At 41.7% G+C, this 16,733-nt stretch overlaps 1 protein-coding gene across 4 annotated transcripts; it reads left to right on the plus strand.

Annotated features, from left to right (window-relative positions):
* Positions 1 to 12: 12 nt before the first annotated feature.
* LOC129177884 (uncharacterized) lies at positions 13 to 16,510 on the plus strand. 4 transcript variants are annotated; one of them, XM_054769463.1, is made up of 5 exons: positions 13 to 759; positions 832 to 857; positions 1,156 to 1,260; positions 1,366 to 1,506; positions 1,617 to 16,510. In XM_054769463.1, the coding sequence occupies exon 5, from the start codon at positions 2,108 to 2,110 to the stop codon at positions 6,629 to 6,631; it is 4,524 nt and encodes a 1,507-aa protein (XP_054625438.1). In that variant the 5' UTR covers positions 13 to 759; positions 832 to 857; positions 1,156 to 1,260; positions 1,366 to 1,506; positions 1,617 to 2,107; the 3' UTR covers positions 6,632 to 16,510. The 4 variants fall into 4 exon arrangements, with proteins under 4 accessions (XP_054625438.1, XP_054625437.1, XP_054625440.1 ...); XM_054769462.1 differs by having other exon boundaries at positions 13 to 755; XM_054769465.1 differs by having other exon boundaries at positions 13 to 857; positions 1,366 to 16,510.
* Positions 16,511 to 16,733: the final 223 nt, after the last annotated feature.

The raw sequence follows: 16,733 nt of genomic DNA on the forward strand, positions 1-16,733 counted from the left end.
GGCATTCTGGGTTTAGTGTATGGAGTCTCTCAAGCAGAAAGAATGGTGGGGGTCTCATGTTTCCTGGGGAACAGGATCTGCTTGGGGCGATGAAGAAACATATCTGATGGGGGTGTTTTCTGGTAACTATGATCATTAGGTTGGGCCCCGTGGTTCACATGAGATCATTTTAATACTCGCGGCATTTTTGTAGTAGATGAGGATTTCCTGGGCGTGATCTATGGGGGTCTCTCAAGCAAAAAGAAAGAATGGTGGGGTGCTGTCTCGGGTGTGTGAAATATATAATATCAATAGGGTGTCTCGTTTTCCCACGGGAGAAGACAATGTGCTTGTAGTTTTAAAAAACATATCTCATGGGGGTGTTTTTTAGGTAACTATAATCAATAGCGGGGGCCTCATGGCTCCCGTGTCAATAGCGGGGGCCCATGGTTCACATGAGATCATTTTAATACCATTTTTATAGTAGATGGGGGTTTCTTTGGACTGATCCGTGGCGGGGTCTTTTTTAGCTAGCTCTAATCAATACTAGGGGCCTCATGGTTTGTATAAAAAAGACAATGTGATTGAGGCTTTAAAAAACATATCTGGCACTTAAACATTCCTCCCCTATTGTATAAAATGGTATAAAAGGCAGGTGTCGACGGTAGGTTTCCAGATCACTCGCAAAAATCAGCGAACAACGTCAAGACAGAGAGTTTGAACACAGAGCCTGGAGACGACTACAAGACATCGGACATTGACATGGGCTGTTGCATGTACGTAAGTTTCATATTGTATATAATTTATCTAGGGTGTTTAGCCTGAAAGGTAAATTTTTTTTTCTACTTACAGGAGAGCTGCATCTTCACCAATTGAAGGTACGTTTTCAAATCATGTAGCTGAAAGAAATTTCTTTTAGAGGTTTATGTTTCTCAGGGTGCGTGTGTGTGCGTGCCTGTGTGTGTGCGTGCCTGTGTGCGTGCGTGCCTGTCTGCCTGTCTGCGTGTGTGTGTGTGTGTGTGTGTGTGTGTGTGTGTGTGTGTGTGAGTGCGCATGTCTCTCTACCTCTGAGAGAGAGAGAGAGAGAGAGAGAGAGAGAGAGAGAGAGAGCCAGGATGTTGATTATATAATATATATTGGGGAAAATAAAATAAATTGAGTATGTTTGATTTCCAGTGATCGATCTGACTTCACCGCCACCAGTGGCCCTAGTGTCACCGGTCCAAAACCCAATGCAGGGATTTAATGTGGACTTTATAACGCCTCAAAACCAGGCACAAGGTAAACAATCGTGTGTAGGTTTAGTTTAATACAGGATGATGTCGGGAATTAGCTCTTTATGTTTTGTGTAAATGCTGATGACTAACAAGATCCTCTCTGACACAGGATTTGCAGAGGGCGATCGCTCTACGATAGACGGGGGAGTTTGGGGACAGACTTCGGGATTCGTGGAAAACACTTTAACACCGCCGGTCCAAAACCCACTGCATTTTATTGTGGGGTTTACAAGTCCAAACTCAAGTCACGGTAAGTTAAACAAATGTGTGTCGGTTTTAATGAATTCATATTTATGTCAACAATTATCTCTGTATGTACTGTGTAAATGTTGATGAATAACAGAGTCTGCTCTGTTATAGGGATTGCGCCACTGACCCCCTCAACGCTGGATGTGACAGAGGGAGAAAACGACACAGAATTCGAGGAAAACACAGCAGAGTCCGATGTGGGACAAGAAACGGGACAGGAGGAGACATCTGACGCTGGAGTCTACAACCAGGAAAGATTTCATTATTTTCCAGATAGTGAAAGTGAATATGTTGACATGCAAGCTCTAAATCAGAGGGATATAGTCTCAGACAATGATGGAATTGAAACAGTGGATTTCAACACCTCTGTGCTAATTGTCGAACAAGTGTTCAGAAGATACATGTATGATATAGCATGTTTAAATCGCCGCATGATTGAGAATATATATAATCAACTTAGACAGAACGTTAGACGCAGGCATTCTGTCAATTCATATTCAGCTAACGCTAGACGTGCCACTCGTGAACAAAGAACACTGCCACAAAGAGTCCATCGCAGGTTGCAATTTGAAGACTAATTTTTGATCGGGTGATAAAGACAAATGGCTGAACCAGATCACAACAATTCCCCTGAAATTAGAGAGCATCTCCTCCACTTGATCTCTGAGATAAACCGAGAAAGATCCGAAGGCGGGGCTAATCAGGGTTCTCCCCGAAACAGTCCAATTCTGCCTCAGCATGATTCACCTGAAAGAGGGGGAGAAGTTTTTCTTCCATCCCCTGATGAGCTAATTTCCTTGCTCCAAATGTACAGATACCCCTCCCCCGTTCCGCATAGCAGTGCGGAATCAGATCACAACAATTCCCCTGAAATTAGAGAGCATCTTCTCCAGTTGATCTCAGAGATCAACTGTCAAAGATCTGAAGGCCGGGCTAATCAGCCTTCTCCCCAAAATAGCCCAATTCAGGCTCGGCATGATTCACCTGAAAGAGGGGGAGAAGTTTTTCTTCCATCCCCTGATGAGCTAATTTCCTTACTCCAAATGTACAGATACCCCTCCCCCGTTCCTTCGCCCGTATCGCAAAGCAATGTTGACTCAGGAGCTTGGTCTCCATCAGACAGTCAGTGTTGTGATGCACTCAACAGTCAAATAGATGACCCGTGGTCTCCATCAGACAGTCAGTGTTGTGATGCACTCAACAGTCAAATAGATGACCCTTGGTCTCCATCAGACAGTCAGTGTTGTGATGCACTCAACATTCTGGAAAGAGGTCATCAGGTGGGGGGTGGGGGCGAGGGTGAACAGACAGAGAGCGTCATCAATCAGAGTAATGAGGGTCAATCCACATCTATGGGGATAAACAACACAAATAGTGCGGCTGTTAATGTTCCAGCACCTTGCACTAGTGATGACATGCATGTCACAAACCGTGAAAGATTTAATAATGTTGAGATTCGCTCTTTCCTTCGCTTTCCACCACCATCTGCAATTCCCAATTTTCGTGAATTTTATTTGAATGTCACAAATGGTTTTCGCGATAGGATTTCAAGCATGATTCACAGAGCTGATGTCCAACCAAATGACGTTATCCAAGTTAATCTGCGTGCTGATCGTTTGCAAGACGATGTCTCAATGAGCGTGCGTTATGGAGAGGGGACAGTGTCACAATTACAGGAACTTTTAGACAGATTAGTCCAGAGTAATATGTCTGTTTTCACCGATGGATCGCTTGAGCTAATTGTCAATTTTGTGAAGGCTCCGCGGGGAGGGGGTAAGAGACGAATTGAATCATGTCTTGCGAGCGAAATTGTGAAGAAAAAAGCACGACATTTATTTGTACTCCCCAATCCCGATCAAACATGTTTTGCTGTAAATCTGGCATTACTGACAAATCCCAAGTTGACGATGATGGAGGCCATAAAGGCAGGTTGTGACATCCATACCAGAGCAGGTCTGACTGCTGATACAATGGTTACATTCGATGATGTTGTCAAATTTGAGGAGCTGTTAGCGTGTAAAATTGTTATCTTTTACCAAACGTCTGACAGAGAAAAAAACAACAACCTGGTTACATTTCAAACAGGAACACCCGAACGAGACACAATACGCTATCTGCTTTTACACAATAATCATTTTTATGGGATAAATAATATTAAGGGATTTCTAGGTGTGAAGTTTTTCTGTAAACATTGTCACACAGGGTATCAGTGTCAATATAAGCATTTCTGTGAAAAAAGCTGCAACATCTGTTGCACAGATTGTAAACAGGGTCCAATTCAAAAAACCTACTGTGCTGATTGCAATCGATTCTGTACAAATAGACAATGCTACGAACGACATCGCGAGAAAAAATGGCATCCGAAAATCAAAAAGATGGCCAGCATGTGTCAGACCAATAAAACATGTCCTAGATGTAAATCATTGTACTACACATCTATCAGAGATCCTAAAGAGCATACTTGTGCTATCAAGATGTGCACAATTTGTAAACAACCTAAAACAACATTGTCGTCTCGTAACAATGAGTTAGAGCAGACATCAGCTAATAACTCTATGATTGAAAGCGGCGAAGATAAACATGTCTGTTACATGCGTACAAAACCAATCAAATCTGAAAAAGAAATACATGAAAAAAAGATTGTATTTTTTGATTTTGAGACTTCTCAAACCACTGGAACCCATCTTCCGGTGCTTGTGGTGGCTCAGTCACTTAATGGTGAGCGCCGTGTCTGGAAGGGGCATTCATGCGCTTTAAAATTTCTTCTCCATTTCCGTCAGAAAAAACATAAACAGACAACTTTCATTTCACATTTTGGCAAAGGTTTTGATCATCATATCATCTTGAATGCTTATGTAACTCAAGGTTTGTCACCGTCTGTGATAGCACAAGGGAGTAAAATAATCCTGATCCTGGATAATGACTTTCAACTTAAATTTATTGACTCGTTCTCATTTATTCCTATCCCACTCAGAGACTTTTCCAAGGCGTTGGGATGTAAGACACAGCTTAAAAAAGGCTACTTCCCACACAGATTTACCGATCTTTCAAAAAATGGCTATAGAGGAAGCTATCCACCGGCCGAGATGTACTCACCTGACGAAATGAGTCCAAAACAAAGAGAGGATTTCCTTAACTGGTATCAGACTGTCAAAGATCAAGAGTTTGACTATGATGCAGAGTTAGTATCTTACTGTGAAAACGATGTTGAAATCTTAGCCGAGGGTGCAAGCAATTTCCGTAATGAATTCATAAAAACAACCGACTGTGATCCTTTTGACAGTGTGACCATTGCTTCAGCAGCTTTGAATGTCTTTCAAACAAAATTTTTAAAACCCAATACAATCGCGATTCCCTGTCCTAACAATTACAAAACAAACAGCAAGGCTTTCTCACATGCGTCTATACAGTGGCTTGAGTATGAGGCCTTCTCACGGGGGATTTCAATAAGACATGCTTTGAACGGAGGTGAAGTTAAATTTGGGCGTTATTCAGTTGATGGATATGGAGAGTTAAATGGAGGGAAAGTTGTCTTTGAATTTCTAGGCTGTTATTTTCATGGCTGTCCAAAGTGTTATATGGGAAGTGATGTTTCTCCATTGTCAAAGACTTGTTTTAGTGAGGTGTACTCTGAGACTTTGAAAAGGCTGGATCGATTACAAAACGATTACAAGGTGCAAACTGTGGTGATCAAGTGGGAACACGAATGGAGTGTACAGAAAAAAACAGACCCGAATGTTAAATCTTTCTTAGAGAGGTTTCAAGAACCAATTCCGTTAGATCCCAGAGCAGCCTTATATGGAGGCCGTACGGCTGCTATCCGTCTCCGCCATGTTGTCAGCCCAGGTGAGCGTGTAAATTACGTTGATTTCACATCGTTGTATCCGTTTGTAAATGCACATTTTCACTACCCATTAGGGCATCCGAAAATAATTCGAAAGGATTTTGACAGCATTGAAAATTACTTTGGATTAATACATGCTAAAGTTTACCCTCCACGTCAACTGTTTTTCCCTGTACTGCCTATTAGAAACGACAAAGGGAAATTAATTTTCACACTGTGTCGATTATGTGCACTCGTGAACAATCAAACTACTGACTGTACACACAATGATGAAGAACGGGCCCTCCAAGGGGTGTGGGTAACGATAGAAGTAATCGAGGCAGTGCGAAAGGGGTATTTTCTGGCTGAAATTTACGAAATATGGAACTTCGAAGAGAAATCAGATGTGCTGTTTAAAGACTATATCTACACTTTCCTTAAACAGAAGCAAGAGGCGTCGGGCTACCCTAGCGGAGTTGAAACTCTTCAGACTAAACAGGGTTACATCCGTGACTATAAAGAGAAGCAAGGTATCGATCTCGATCCGGAGAAAATTGTCTACAACCCCGCAAAAAGACAGATTGCCAAACTACTGCTAAATTCTCTCTGGGGAAAACTAGCACAAAGATCAAACCAGCTCTCAACCAGTCTGGTGAGCACACCGCAACGCTTTTTTGAATTTCTCTTTTCTAGCAAGTACGACATTTCACAGTTTCACTTCATAAATGACGATATTGCACTTGTTCAATGGCGCCATAATTCTAGGTGTGTCTTACCCCCAGGCGACGCAAATATTTTTCTAGCGGCGTTCACAACTTCTTATGCACGACTTGAACTTTACAAGCAATTAGATTTGCTCCAAGATCGTGTTCTGTACTGTGACACTGATTCTATCGTTTACACAAGCAGCCCCTCTGATCAATATAACCCTCCACTCGGTAATTATCTCGGAGATTTGACATCAGAATTAGATCATGGAGACTACATATGCAATTGGAGCGCTGCGGGTCCCAAATCGTATGCCTATCTCACACAACAGGGTAAGGTGACTTTACGTGCTAAAGGGATTACACAAAATTATGAAAACTGTAAAAAAATTAACTTTGACAGCCTCACAGATCTGGTAGAGGGATATCTCAGAGAGCCGGACAATCGGCGTGAAATCTCTACACATTACAATAAAATTACTCGCAATATGAAAGCCTTTGAACTCACTAATAAACAACGCATAATCAACTTCGCAGTTGTCTATGATAAAAGACGACTCCTTGCAGATGGAAAAACATTACCATTTGGTTATTAGTTCCAGGATGAAACGGCAGCAATTTCTGAAAAGGACTGTGTAGATTTATGACGGTTTGACCTGATGACTTTTCTACCCAGACCTTTTTAGAATTATATCATTGTTTTGTAATTCTATTCTGTTTTTTATATTTTTTATCATGTATTCTGTGTTTTTCTTGAAGATGTATTCTGTATTTTTAGTCATGATGTAATCTGTAGTAAATCATATATGCACATATGCTATATCAATAAACCCTTCTTCATTTGTTTGTGTTTACATCTTGATGTCTGTGAATAAAATCAGTGTTCTGGTTATTTAGGTTGCCAGTTTACAGAAACAGCAGATGCGTAACATGGAAGAAGTATATTTTGATCCTCGTTTCAAACTTCCATTCACCGCTCTCCTTGTAGGGGCAAGTGGAAGTGGGAAGTCGTTCTTTGTGAAACATGTACTCCAAAATATGAAGGATACTTTTTCCAGAGTTCCCGATCGAATCATCTGGAGCTATTCATCCTACCAACCCATGTATGATGAATTGGCTAGAGATGTAAAGATTAAATTTATTGAAGGAATCCCTGACTCTTTGACGGATGAAAATATTTTTCCATCAAATCAGCACAGTCTTTTAGTTGTCGATGATTGCATGGACGTTGGGGCGAATCATGATGAATTAATGAAGGCATTTACAATGTATAGACATCATCGAAAATTATCTGTAATCTTTCTAGTTCAAAACTTGTTTCATCAAGGAAAACATAGCAGAACTATTAGTTTAAACACTAATTATATGGTCCTTTTCAAATCGCCTCGTGATAAACTGCAGATTAGAATTCTGGCTCAGCAAATGTTCCCCGGACGAAGAGAATATTTTCTTCAGAGTTTTAATGACGCGACTAAAGACCCCTACTCATATTTAATCGTGGACTTAAGACCCGACTGTCCAGAACATTTCCGACTGAGAAGCGGCATACTTCCACACGAGTGGCCTGTAGTGTATCAGTATAAAAAGTGATTTAAACCATGTCAAAGCGGATTAAAAGAAACCTCCCCATTTTAAAAGCCCTGCTCAGTCTAAAACCAAAAGAGAGACAGGGCCTTCTTAGCCATGCATCGAAAGATCTCGTCCTGGCAGTCTGTGAGATAGCTTTGAATGTTTTGAAGGGGAACATCCCACTATCCTCCGAGCAGTACAGTAGGTTAAAAAAGCAGAAAAAAATCATCAAACTCTTTGCTAACCGTAAAACTGCCATAAAACATAAGCGTAAGGTGTTGACACAGTCCGGTGGTTTCCTTGGGGCGTTATTAGGAGCAGCAATCCCACTCCTAACCAGTTTGTTTACCGGTGGGAGATAGACACAGACCATCGTCATGGCGTCATTTAGTAAAATGTACATGATTTCCCCCCATCAACTAGAGACTTTAACCCAGAAGAAGACGCATGCAGAAAACATCAGCGAGAAAGCTCAGCATGTTTTGGAAGAGAAAATGGAACGTCTGTTAAAACAACCTGGACCGGCATACAGCAAGTCACTACATTATAACGATCTACTTGAAAAATATCTGGCCTTACTCAGAAAGGAGGAGAGTCGCAGTCGTGAAATACTTTTGAAACTACCTACTACACCCACAGAGAAAGGAGGTGAAGATGTAGGTGACTATGTCAATGTTGAAGAGGAAGAACGTCCTGACAACATTGAAAAAGAGATTTTAGACAACATAGGATCACGCAATCGGAAAAATGCGGCATATATTCTACAGAAGCTTCGTAATTCAGACCTTCTAAGATGGAACCGTTCAGGCGAGATAATTGTGCAGGACAACCTCATTAAAGGGTCTCATATTTTCGATTTAATGAAAACTCTGACAAACCGTCGATTCCACGGACGGACCGTACCTCGCGGATGGGATACATTTTTAAAAACAATTTCTGAATTAAATATTCCAATCACAACTGTTATGAACACTCACGCACGCGAGCAATTACGACTTAAACCCTCCAATACCACGAGTGAACCTCGCCCTCAGATACGTCGGAGTAAGAGAAAACGCGGGGGGAAAAAATCTGGGGCGGCATCACCGTTAGACAGAGATTATGACAGCCCGAATCTCGTTCATCAACTGTATACACCTACAGCGTCTGAATGGCGATTGTCTACACCGATCCCCTCCAACTGGTTAGATTTCACTCGATACAAATGAATTCATGCAGACTGTATGTTTTTTTTTTTTTTTACCAATAAAAATTTATTGGGAATTATACATCGGAGTAAGAGCATTTATTCAGAACAGATATAACACTCATTAAATAGTTTTAAAGAGCATGCTTTCTGATTACAGGTTTTAGCGGTCTTCACATGTGAAATACATTTAACATTTTTCTTGACAAACTTGGTGACAAGAGCATCATTCTTTTTTAAATTATCAGAATACAGCCTCATTACTTCTTGAAAAGAGAGTCCTTTAAAGCGTTGACAGAGGAAAAAAATAACATGGGCGCCACAAGTCGAAGAGTTGTCATCTTGTACTTGGAGTTTGTTGTAGCGTATTTCATGAGAATTTCTAGTGAGGAAAGTTATAAAACTTTCAGGATAAAATATAAAATCCGGTTCGTGGCCATAGCTGTCGAAGAAGCATGATTTGTCTTGTTCAGCTTCAATAATCATCCCCACCCAGTGTTCACCCTCACGGGTTTGGTCATGGGTGTTAACGACGAGATAGCACGGTCGTTTATCAATCTTAGTTGGCAGTAAATCACTAGGCCAAACCCCTCCAAACGTCTCGCCCAAGATCGGTCTCAGGATAGAATCTATTTGATGGTTGTTCATTTCTCCAGTTTTAGTAGTCGATCAGAACCTGACGCTTCGAGTTTATCTCTATGACACTGTCGTAACAAGCGTACACAATCAATGTCATAGTTCTCGGTAACGCCATTCTGAATCTTAAATCCAAACGGCATGTTCCATGTAGCGCAGGAGAGAGAGCTTCAGCGTCCATTTCATCGTCTCTTGACAGATTGAACAGAAACAGTGAGTAACCATTTTCAAAGTTTTCGCGGTCAATACTCAGGGGAGCGTCTCTGAGGTGTCTGTTTGTTCCCAGATAGAGATTGTAAAATTCGCGAACACTCTGATGTGTATTAAAGTTGGGTTGGTAAGGTTTCGCCGGGATAAAGCGTGAATTTACACTGAGAGAGAGGTATTCAAGATTTGCATGTTGGAACTTAAATGGGTTCAGCTCCCTTGCTCCGACAAATGCTCTGTGGTCGACAATTCCGACGACTATATATTTTGGAAGTCTACCCAGATACAAGTTGTCCTGTGAACATACACGTGATTGTGCTGGAATGCTAAAATTTTTAACAACAACACGACTTATCGGGTAAATTGCGTTGGATTTCATTAAAGCGGCTGAATGTCCTAGCATGACATCCGGCGAGACTTGCACCTTTTTCACAAAAATGCTAGCACTCAGAATGTTTAAATTGAACTCGTCAGCTGCAGCGGACATCAGTGTAAAAGCACTTTTAGCCTTTACAAGTTTCAATCGCACATCCACATTGTTTAGCAGGAGTCTTTCGGAAAAAAAAATGTCACTGTGCAGGGGACCAATTAACTCGAATGGTCGTGAACCACGAGTGAAGCTTGTACGCTTGATAAGGCCTTTGTTGGGGCCGCCAGGTGTCGTGTCAATTGAATCTAAATCATCGCCATCGTCTTTGTACCACAGACCTGCTGAAAACTGACTCTCCAATGTTTGTCGTGAAAAGTTGAGGAGGGTTTCAATAATAGATCTGTAAGGATGAGTTGCGGATGAAGAGCTAATGAGAACATCGTTCAGACTGACATCTACCTGTGAAAATATAGTATTTAGAGGGTACTGTATTATTCCACAGTTATCAGCATTTCCGAGATTAGTCCCATCGGCGTTTGTAATCTTGAGGCGTAAATAGAGTAGTGTTGAGTTTAGATCTAGATAGAAACTCCCGTTTCCAGGTATCAGGAAATCTAACACTTCTTGATCAGCAATAGAGTTCAAAGGATGGATCTCTACATAATTGGTCTGATCTATAGATAGCTGTGTCATCGGAGGAGCAAAGAGGTCGAGCTCTGATTTGGTGCACTCTGACGAGAGGTGATGTGTAAGAGACATGGTTAAAATATATCCCCTCCGCCTCGTTGACTTTTAACTTTCCGGTGTATTTTCGATGAGGTTTTACGTTTCTTTTTTGGTATAGCGTGTGATAATGGTGCTAGAGCTCTTTTTCCTCTTCCACGTGCTATTCGTAGTAGTCCCGATCCGTCCTGAGTTTCGTCACGTCGACGATTGGCAATATGGCTGGTTACAGCTCCAACAACATCAGATGCTATCCCTCTCACAGCAGATTTCAAATGCGGCCTGGCAATATTAGCTCCACGTTTAAGAAGAGGCAAGACGAATCTGAATGCCCTACTCAGCATAGAACCAAATCCCCTGCCGTAAAGAACCGGGGCACCAACAAATCCGTTGAGTGATCCGCCTCCAGCCTGATTCACATAATAATCCACAAATCTTTGCGAATTCATTCTGCGTTATTCTGTTGAATTCAGATCAAGATCTTTGATACCGGTCTAAAGTGTAGTTTGCAGATGGTCTTCCCGTATGTGAATCGAATCGGGGTATTTAAATCTGTTTTTAATTCAATCTGGATGTCCTGTATGCGCTGTTTATTGACAGGAACGTAGTGTAAGCGGTTGTAGGAGAAAGTGATCAGATCACCGTAAGATCCTTCCTTTTTAACAATTCTTAGAAGGGGAACAACATAGTCTCCGATATGTTGTGCTTCCACAATATTGGTATAGACGAAAAAATTATATTGACCGCCGTTAATATCGCAGGGATATTTACTCACGGGATTTCCTTCTGTTTTAATCCATTGACCGGGTTCAAAACCCAGCATGTAGGACAGCGGCGCTTCGAACTTGATAGAATATTTAGCACTCCCTAATATATAAATTCTTCTGTTTATAGAATTGTAATGAAAAATTAGATCAATGTTTACTGACTTAAATAAAGCATTTATCTCCCTCAGTATTAGATCAATGCTGTCATAATGTCCCCTAGGAATTTTCATATACATTGGAGGATTCGCTGGCTTCGAATGATCCAATAATTCATAACCATTCTCACCCCCACGTATATTATTCCATGTATGACAATACATAATTTCAGCTAAAGCGACCTCGTAAGCTCCATCCAGCTCTATAGGTTGTGACAATGTTGTCATATAGTTCGAGCTGGTATTGCTCGGGAAAATGTCATTACAGGCATTCGACGGTAGTGTCACGTAGAAAGACTCTCGTCCTGTCATTGTGCTGTTTCCTGGTCTTTCTTGTTTCTCTTCTTCCTGAGCTCAACGACCTCGTTAGCAGCTAGCCAAGAGTCGAACTGACGAGGCCATCCTTGCCACCGGACTAAAACCATCTTCTGACCATTTTTAATTTTCCGGTCTAAAATTTCTTCTATGCGGAAAAGAGTGTCAGAACCAATTATCACTTTCTGCAGTTCTGGTTCATAGAATGTCCCATTCAGAATTTCACCTCTTATATCCCTTAACTTATAAACAGGGGGGACTCTGGGGATACGTTCGTTCACTATAAAATATTCATCGCTGAATGACTGTTCATACATTTTATCAAATACTCCACGGTATTTTGAAATCCGTACAATGTCTCCTTCTTTGAATTTAAATACGGATGGTTTTGCGCTCAGAGATAGTGTCCCATATAAATTTTCAAACACTTGCGAGGTCTTGCTAGGGGTTACCTCCGCAGGTTTCATTTTTATTCCACTATGATAACTGTTGTTATAGCTATCAAGTAAATCTTGAATTACGTCTATATACCTACGAGTGTTTTTTGCAGTGAAGTACCGCCACATTTTTCCCTTCAACGTACGGTGAAATCTTTCCACCACTGATGCTTTCAGTTCACTTCCTGTTGCAAAGTGTTGAATGTTGTACTTCTTCATTAGTTTTTCAAAGAGTCGATTAAAAAATTCTTTCCCTGAATCCGTTTGAATTTTAGCCGGAATACCACTCTGGTCTAAAATTGAAGCAAAAGCCTTTGCAACTTCAAAGGCTGTCTTGTTTTTCAGTGGTCGTGCATAAGCTTTCTTGGAAAATACATCTATTACTGTAAGCAGGAATTTAAACCGATCATTGTCTTTAGACAGAGCACTCATATCACAAAGATCGGCTTGAAATTGATACAAAGGACGAGGAACAAAAACACGATTTCTAGCATAAGTTTTTCGTGCCGTTTTGTGTAAGGTATATGCATCCTGAGCTGACAACCAGTCTCGCACTTCATCCCCGCTAACTTTTTTTCCCGTCTGCTCTTCGACAGCCTTTTGAAGTCTTTCAACCCCACCATAAGATCCAGCTCTTGCAGGATCATAATATATACTCTTCAGCATGCGTTCTGTCTTCTTTGAAGCCATGTCTACTAGTGAACAGAAAAGATCATACGACAATGTTTTGACTTCGACTTTATTGATGACCACACATGATTAGTGATTACACAGTTAGTGATTACAATACATGTTTTATATTAAATTATTTTTTTTTTTTCAAAATTGAAGCGTGTAAAGCATGTAATACATTTAGCAACTGATCAACATCAACTTTATCTCCATTCTTCAGTTTACACACCGCTACATCGACTACATAGGTATACAAGACGTGCATGAGACTAGAGTTGAGACTACACACAGAAATATTCCCGATAATGCCCTGTAATGTTGCTTCAAAACCATCGCTGTTTAAGTCTGACCCGAGATACACCAGATTCTCCCAGTGGTCTAAAGGACCCTTATCCCTTACAATGGCCATCACTCTTTCAAAACGCTCCAAGTCTTTTGTATCGACATCCCCGCTTGCCAGATATAACGATGCATCATTGATCCGATTAGCAATTGCATGTTTTAAAAGAAAACTGTCAACTGGTTTAGGGGGTGGTTTAAAATAATAATTTCCCATTTTGATGAATCAAGGATTCCAGAAACCGAGGAAACGCTGCAGCAGATCTTCCCTATCCGTGTCGTCTTCTATGTAGGCGCGCCTGATCTCTGCAACTTTCTCCAGAATGTTTTCTTCAGGCTTCAGATCGTAAAGAAAAGCCTCCGCTGCTCCTTCCACTCTAGCATCCAGTATGTCTAACCCAAGTAATTCCAGTGTATACTTGAGAGCTGGAAGAAATTCCCATGTCATCAGATTCTCTGTTAACAGTTTAAAGTTAGTGTTGAAATATCCAGGTTCTGGAGGATAGAGACAGGGATGCTGACGTTGAGAAGGGTGATCGACTTCACAGCCGTAACAGTCTTTTTTTATCTGCTCCTGCACCACCACTTGCACGGCACTAGCCACGCACGCCTTTACAGTGTCTAGAAATCCGCCACTCGCCGCTATCGGAGACTGAGGCGCGGGCGAGTCTGGAGGCGTCAGGACCGCTTTGTGTGCTCCTACGGAGTAGACTGGAGCAGGCGCTGCCTCTTCCCCGCTGTCATTATCCCCCCAGTATGGACAGTAGGATGGAGGTCCGCATGGTAGCTCGCCATGGCTCTGTCCATTGTCGAGGGATTGGGAAAAACAACCGACTGTATACATCGGTGAGCCTTCTGGCACCTCTCGCTCAGTCACCTTGGGTGGAGAACCGGAGCTGGCTATGGATCCTCCAGTGATCCGACCAGGGGTGAGCGCCATGTCCCCCTTCACCATGCACGCGTAGGGATCGGTCTGGTACTCTTGCGCTTCACACGTCGTGACAAGGGTCGAATCATTCTCATGATAGCGGTGGAAAAGTGGCCTATACATCTCAGCGTGTCCTGAAGATGTCTGAGAAATGTTTGACAGCCAGTTGAGAAGCTCTTCATCCCGGATTTCATAGCTGCTGCAGCTGGTGCTGCTGCTGCCGACGATGTTTCCAGCAAGAGAGGTCAGAGCGTTGTCCGAGGAAAAATCAGCCATGATGAAGTAAAGTACTTTCTCTATTCCCACTTCTTCTGTATTTATATTTTAAAACGAGTGGGTGTGTCTGGTAGGCCGGTCTGAGAGGCGTGTCTTGTAGATGGAGGGCCTAGTGGGAGGCGGGTCTGGTAGGAGGGTTCTGGTGGGAGGGGTCAGAGAAGCAGGACTGGGAGGTCTGTGTAGAAGGCGGAGACCCGCATGCGTGATTACGCGGAATCAGTCTCCAATTCAGAAACATAGCCTCTCCCGGCCAATCCATCAGCCTCCAGTTCTCTGTCAAAAACGGGGTTCAGATTTATCCGCCTTTTAACACTAGCCAGCCTCTGTCTTCCAACACCGCCTTCAGCTCGAGTGGTTAACCTCTTCTCCAGCAGGTCATGCCTCCGCTTCACACTATCTTGAGTGAAAAACAAACTCATTTCTTTCAAGAGATCACCCAGCTTTGGGAAGTCTTCCACCTTGAACGCCAGGTGAATTGGGAAATGCCGCTCTTTCTCCATAACAGTTCTTGGTCTGACACTATTAGCATCAGAGGAGCCATATCTCACCAGCAGCCAGATGTGTGATCTCGAACAATCGACGAAAAAAGATCCCTCCCCTTCACGCTGTAGCGAATCCGTTCTCACCGCTACACTTGGCGGCATTCTCGTAAGTCCTACTTCCCCTTCATCATGCACATGCTGCATGTAATCGATGAAATCTTGAATGGAGCTCTTCAGTTTTTCAAATTCAGTAGAATAAATTCTCAGCTGCGTAACCTCTGGTTCCATATATTCATAACTGTATAGATCCACAAAGGGAACTACTCCCATACCTCTAAACTCACTAACCACCAGACGTCCCCCGTCAAGATGCAGACTCTTTTTCCTGAACACCGCCATTTTTTTTTTTTTCTCCAGCAGTCACTCATAGTCTGACTGAAACACTCCTCGTTATATAAGACATCTCATATATTTCCACACCCCCTCACCACCTTAACCACGCCCATCAACCCTCCTCTAGAATAATAGCCACATTCTAATGTAAATAACAAAGTCACGCCTCTTCCTTTTCCCCACACCCCCTCACCACGCCCCTCCCAAATGATGTCATCTGATGTGTCAAGTCATCAATCATATTTTGACAGTTAGTTTCTGACGATTATTTTTAATGATTAAATTTATATGACGTCATCACATTTTGTCACTTAGTTACTCTAAATTTCTCTGTCAGCTGGGAAAGGCTCCAGCTTACCTGTGACCCTAGTGAGGATAAGCGGCATAGAAGATGGATGGATGGAATGATGTTGTTTATTTCTAGCATTTTTTTTATGTCCAAAACACTGATAGCAGTATAGAGTGATCTTTGTTTATATTTAATGTCATTCACCGTGTTTATCTCTGGGAGATTGGTGGATGATGGCTGAGTAACAATGAACTGCTGCAGATTCAACTATTGGGTCTGAGCCACGAAAACTAAAAAAGGAACACAACTGAAAACTTAAAAGGCACGCTAATTTATCAGCCTCACATCTTGCTTTTTCCGCCTCGTCCTTTAGACCAGTTTGTCCCCCTTCACATGTTGTGTAGCACCTCGTCAGCGTGCCTCACCATCCACACTCATTTTATGATTGCTCACCATCATCATCATTCATCTTCACACACATACTGTATGCCACCTTCACTGTCATGACCCAACTGTGGCCAAGATTGTAAAATTTTCTCCATCCATGAGGGTCAGTAGAATAAGGTGTTTTAAAAAAAAGAAGAAATGTCTGTATCATAATTTAAATATAAAAAGTGCACTATTATAACTATTGCCTGTGATTAAAAAAAACAGTTATGATTGAATTGATGGTCAAAATAAGAGAGAGCCACCTTATTGTTATGGTTACAATAATAAACCCTAAATCCGTGTGTGTGTGTGTATACTGTAATTCATGATTGTTTAATTTATTTTACTTTGTACCATAGTAGCACATTAATGTGTAGTCTTATAATTTGAAGATATTTTCCATTAGTAGGGAGAGAGAATACAGAAATTTTTTTCCCTAATGACAAAAATGTCAGCCTCTCAAAATGCTGTAAAAAAATTAGAATATTTTTTCCACTTTAAACAAGTATTTACTTATCATTATTA

Source organism: Dunckerocampus dactyliophorus, chromosome 2 (genome assembly GCF_027744805.1).
Source record: "Dunckerocampus dactyliophorus isolate RoL2022-P2 chromosome 2, RoL_Ddac_1.1, whole genome shotgun sequence".
NCBI classification, from domain to species: Eukaryota; Metazoa; Chordata; class Actinopteri; order Syngnathiformes; family Syngnathidae; genus Dunckerocampus; species Dunckerocampus dactyliophorus.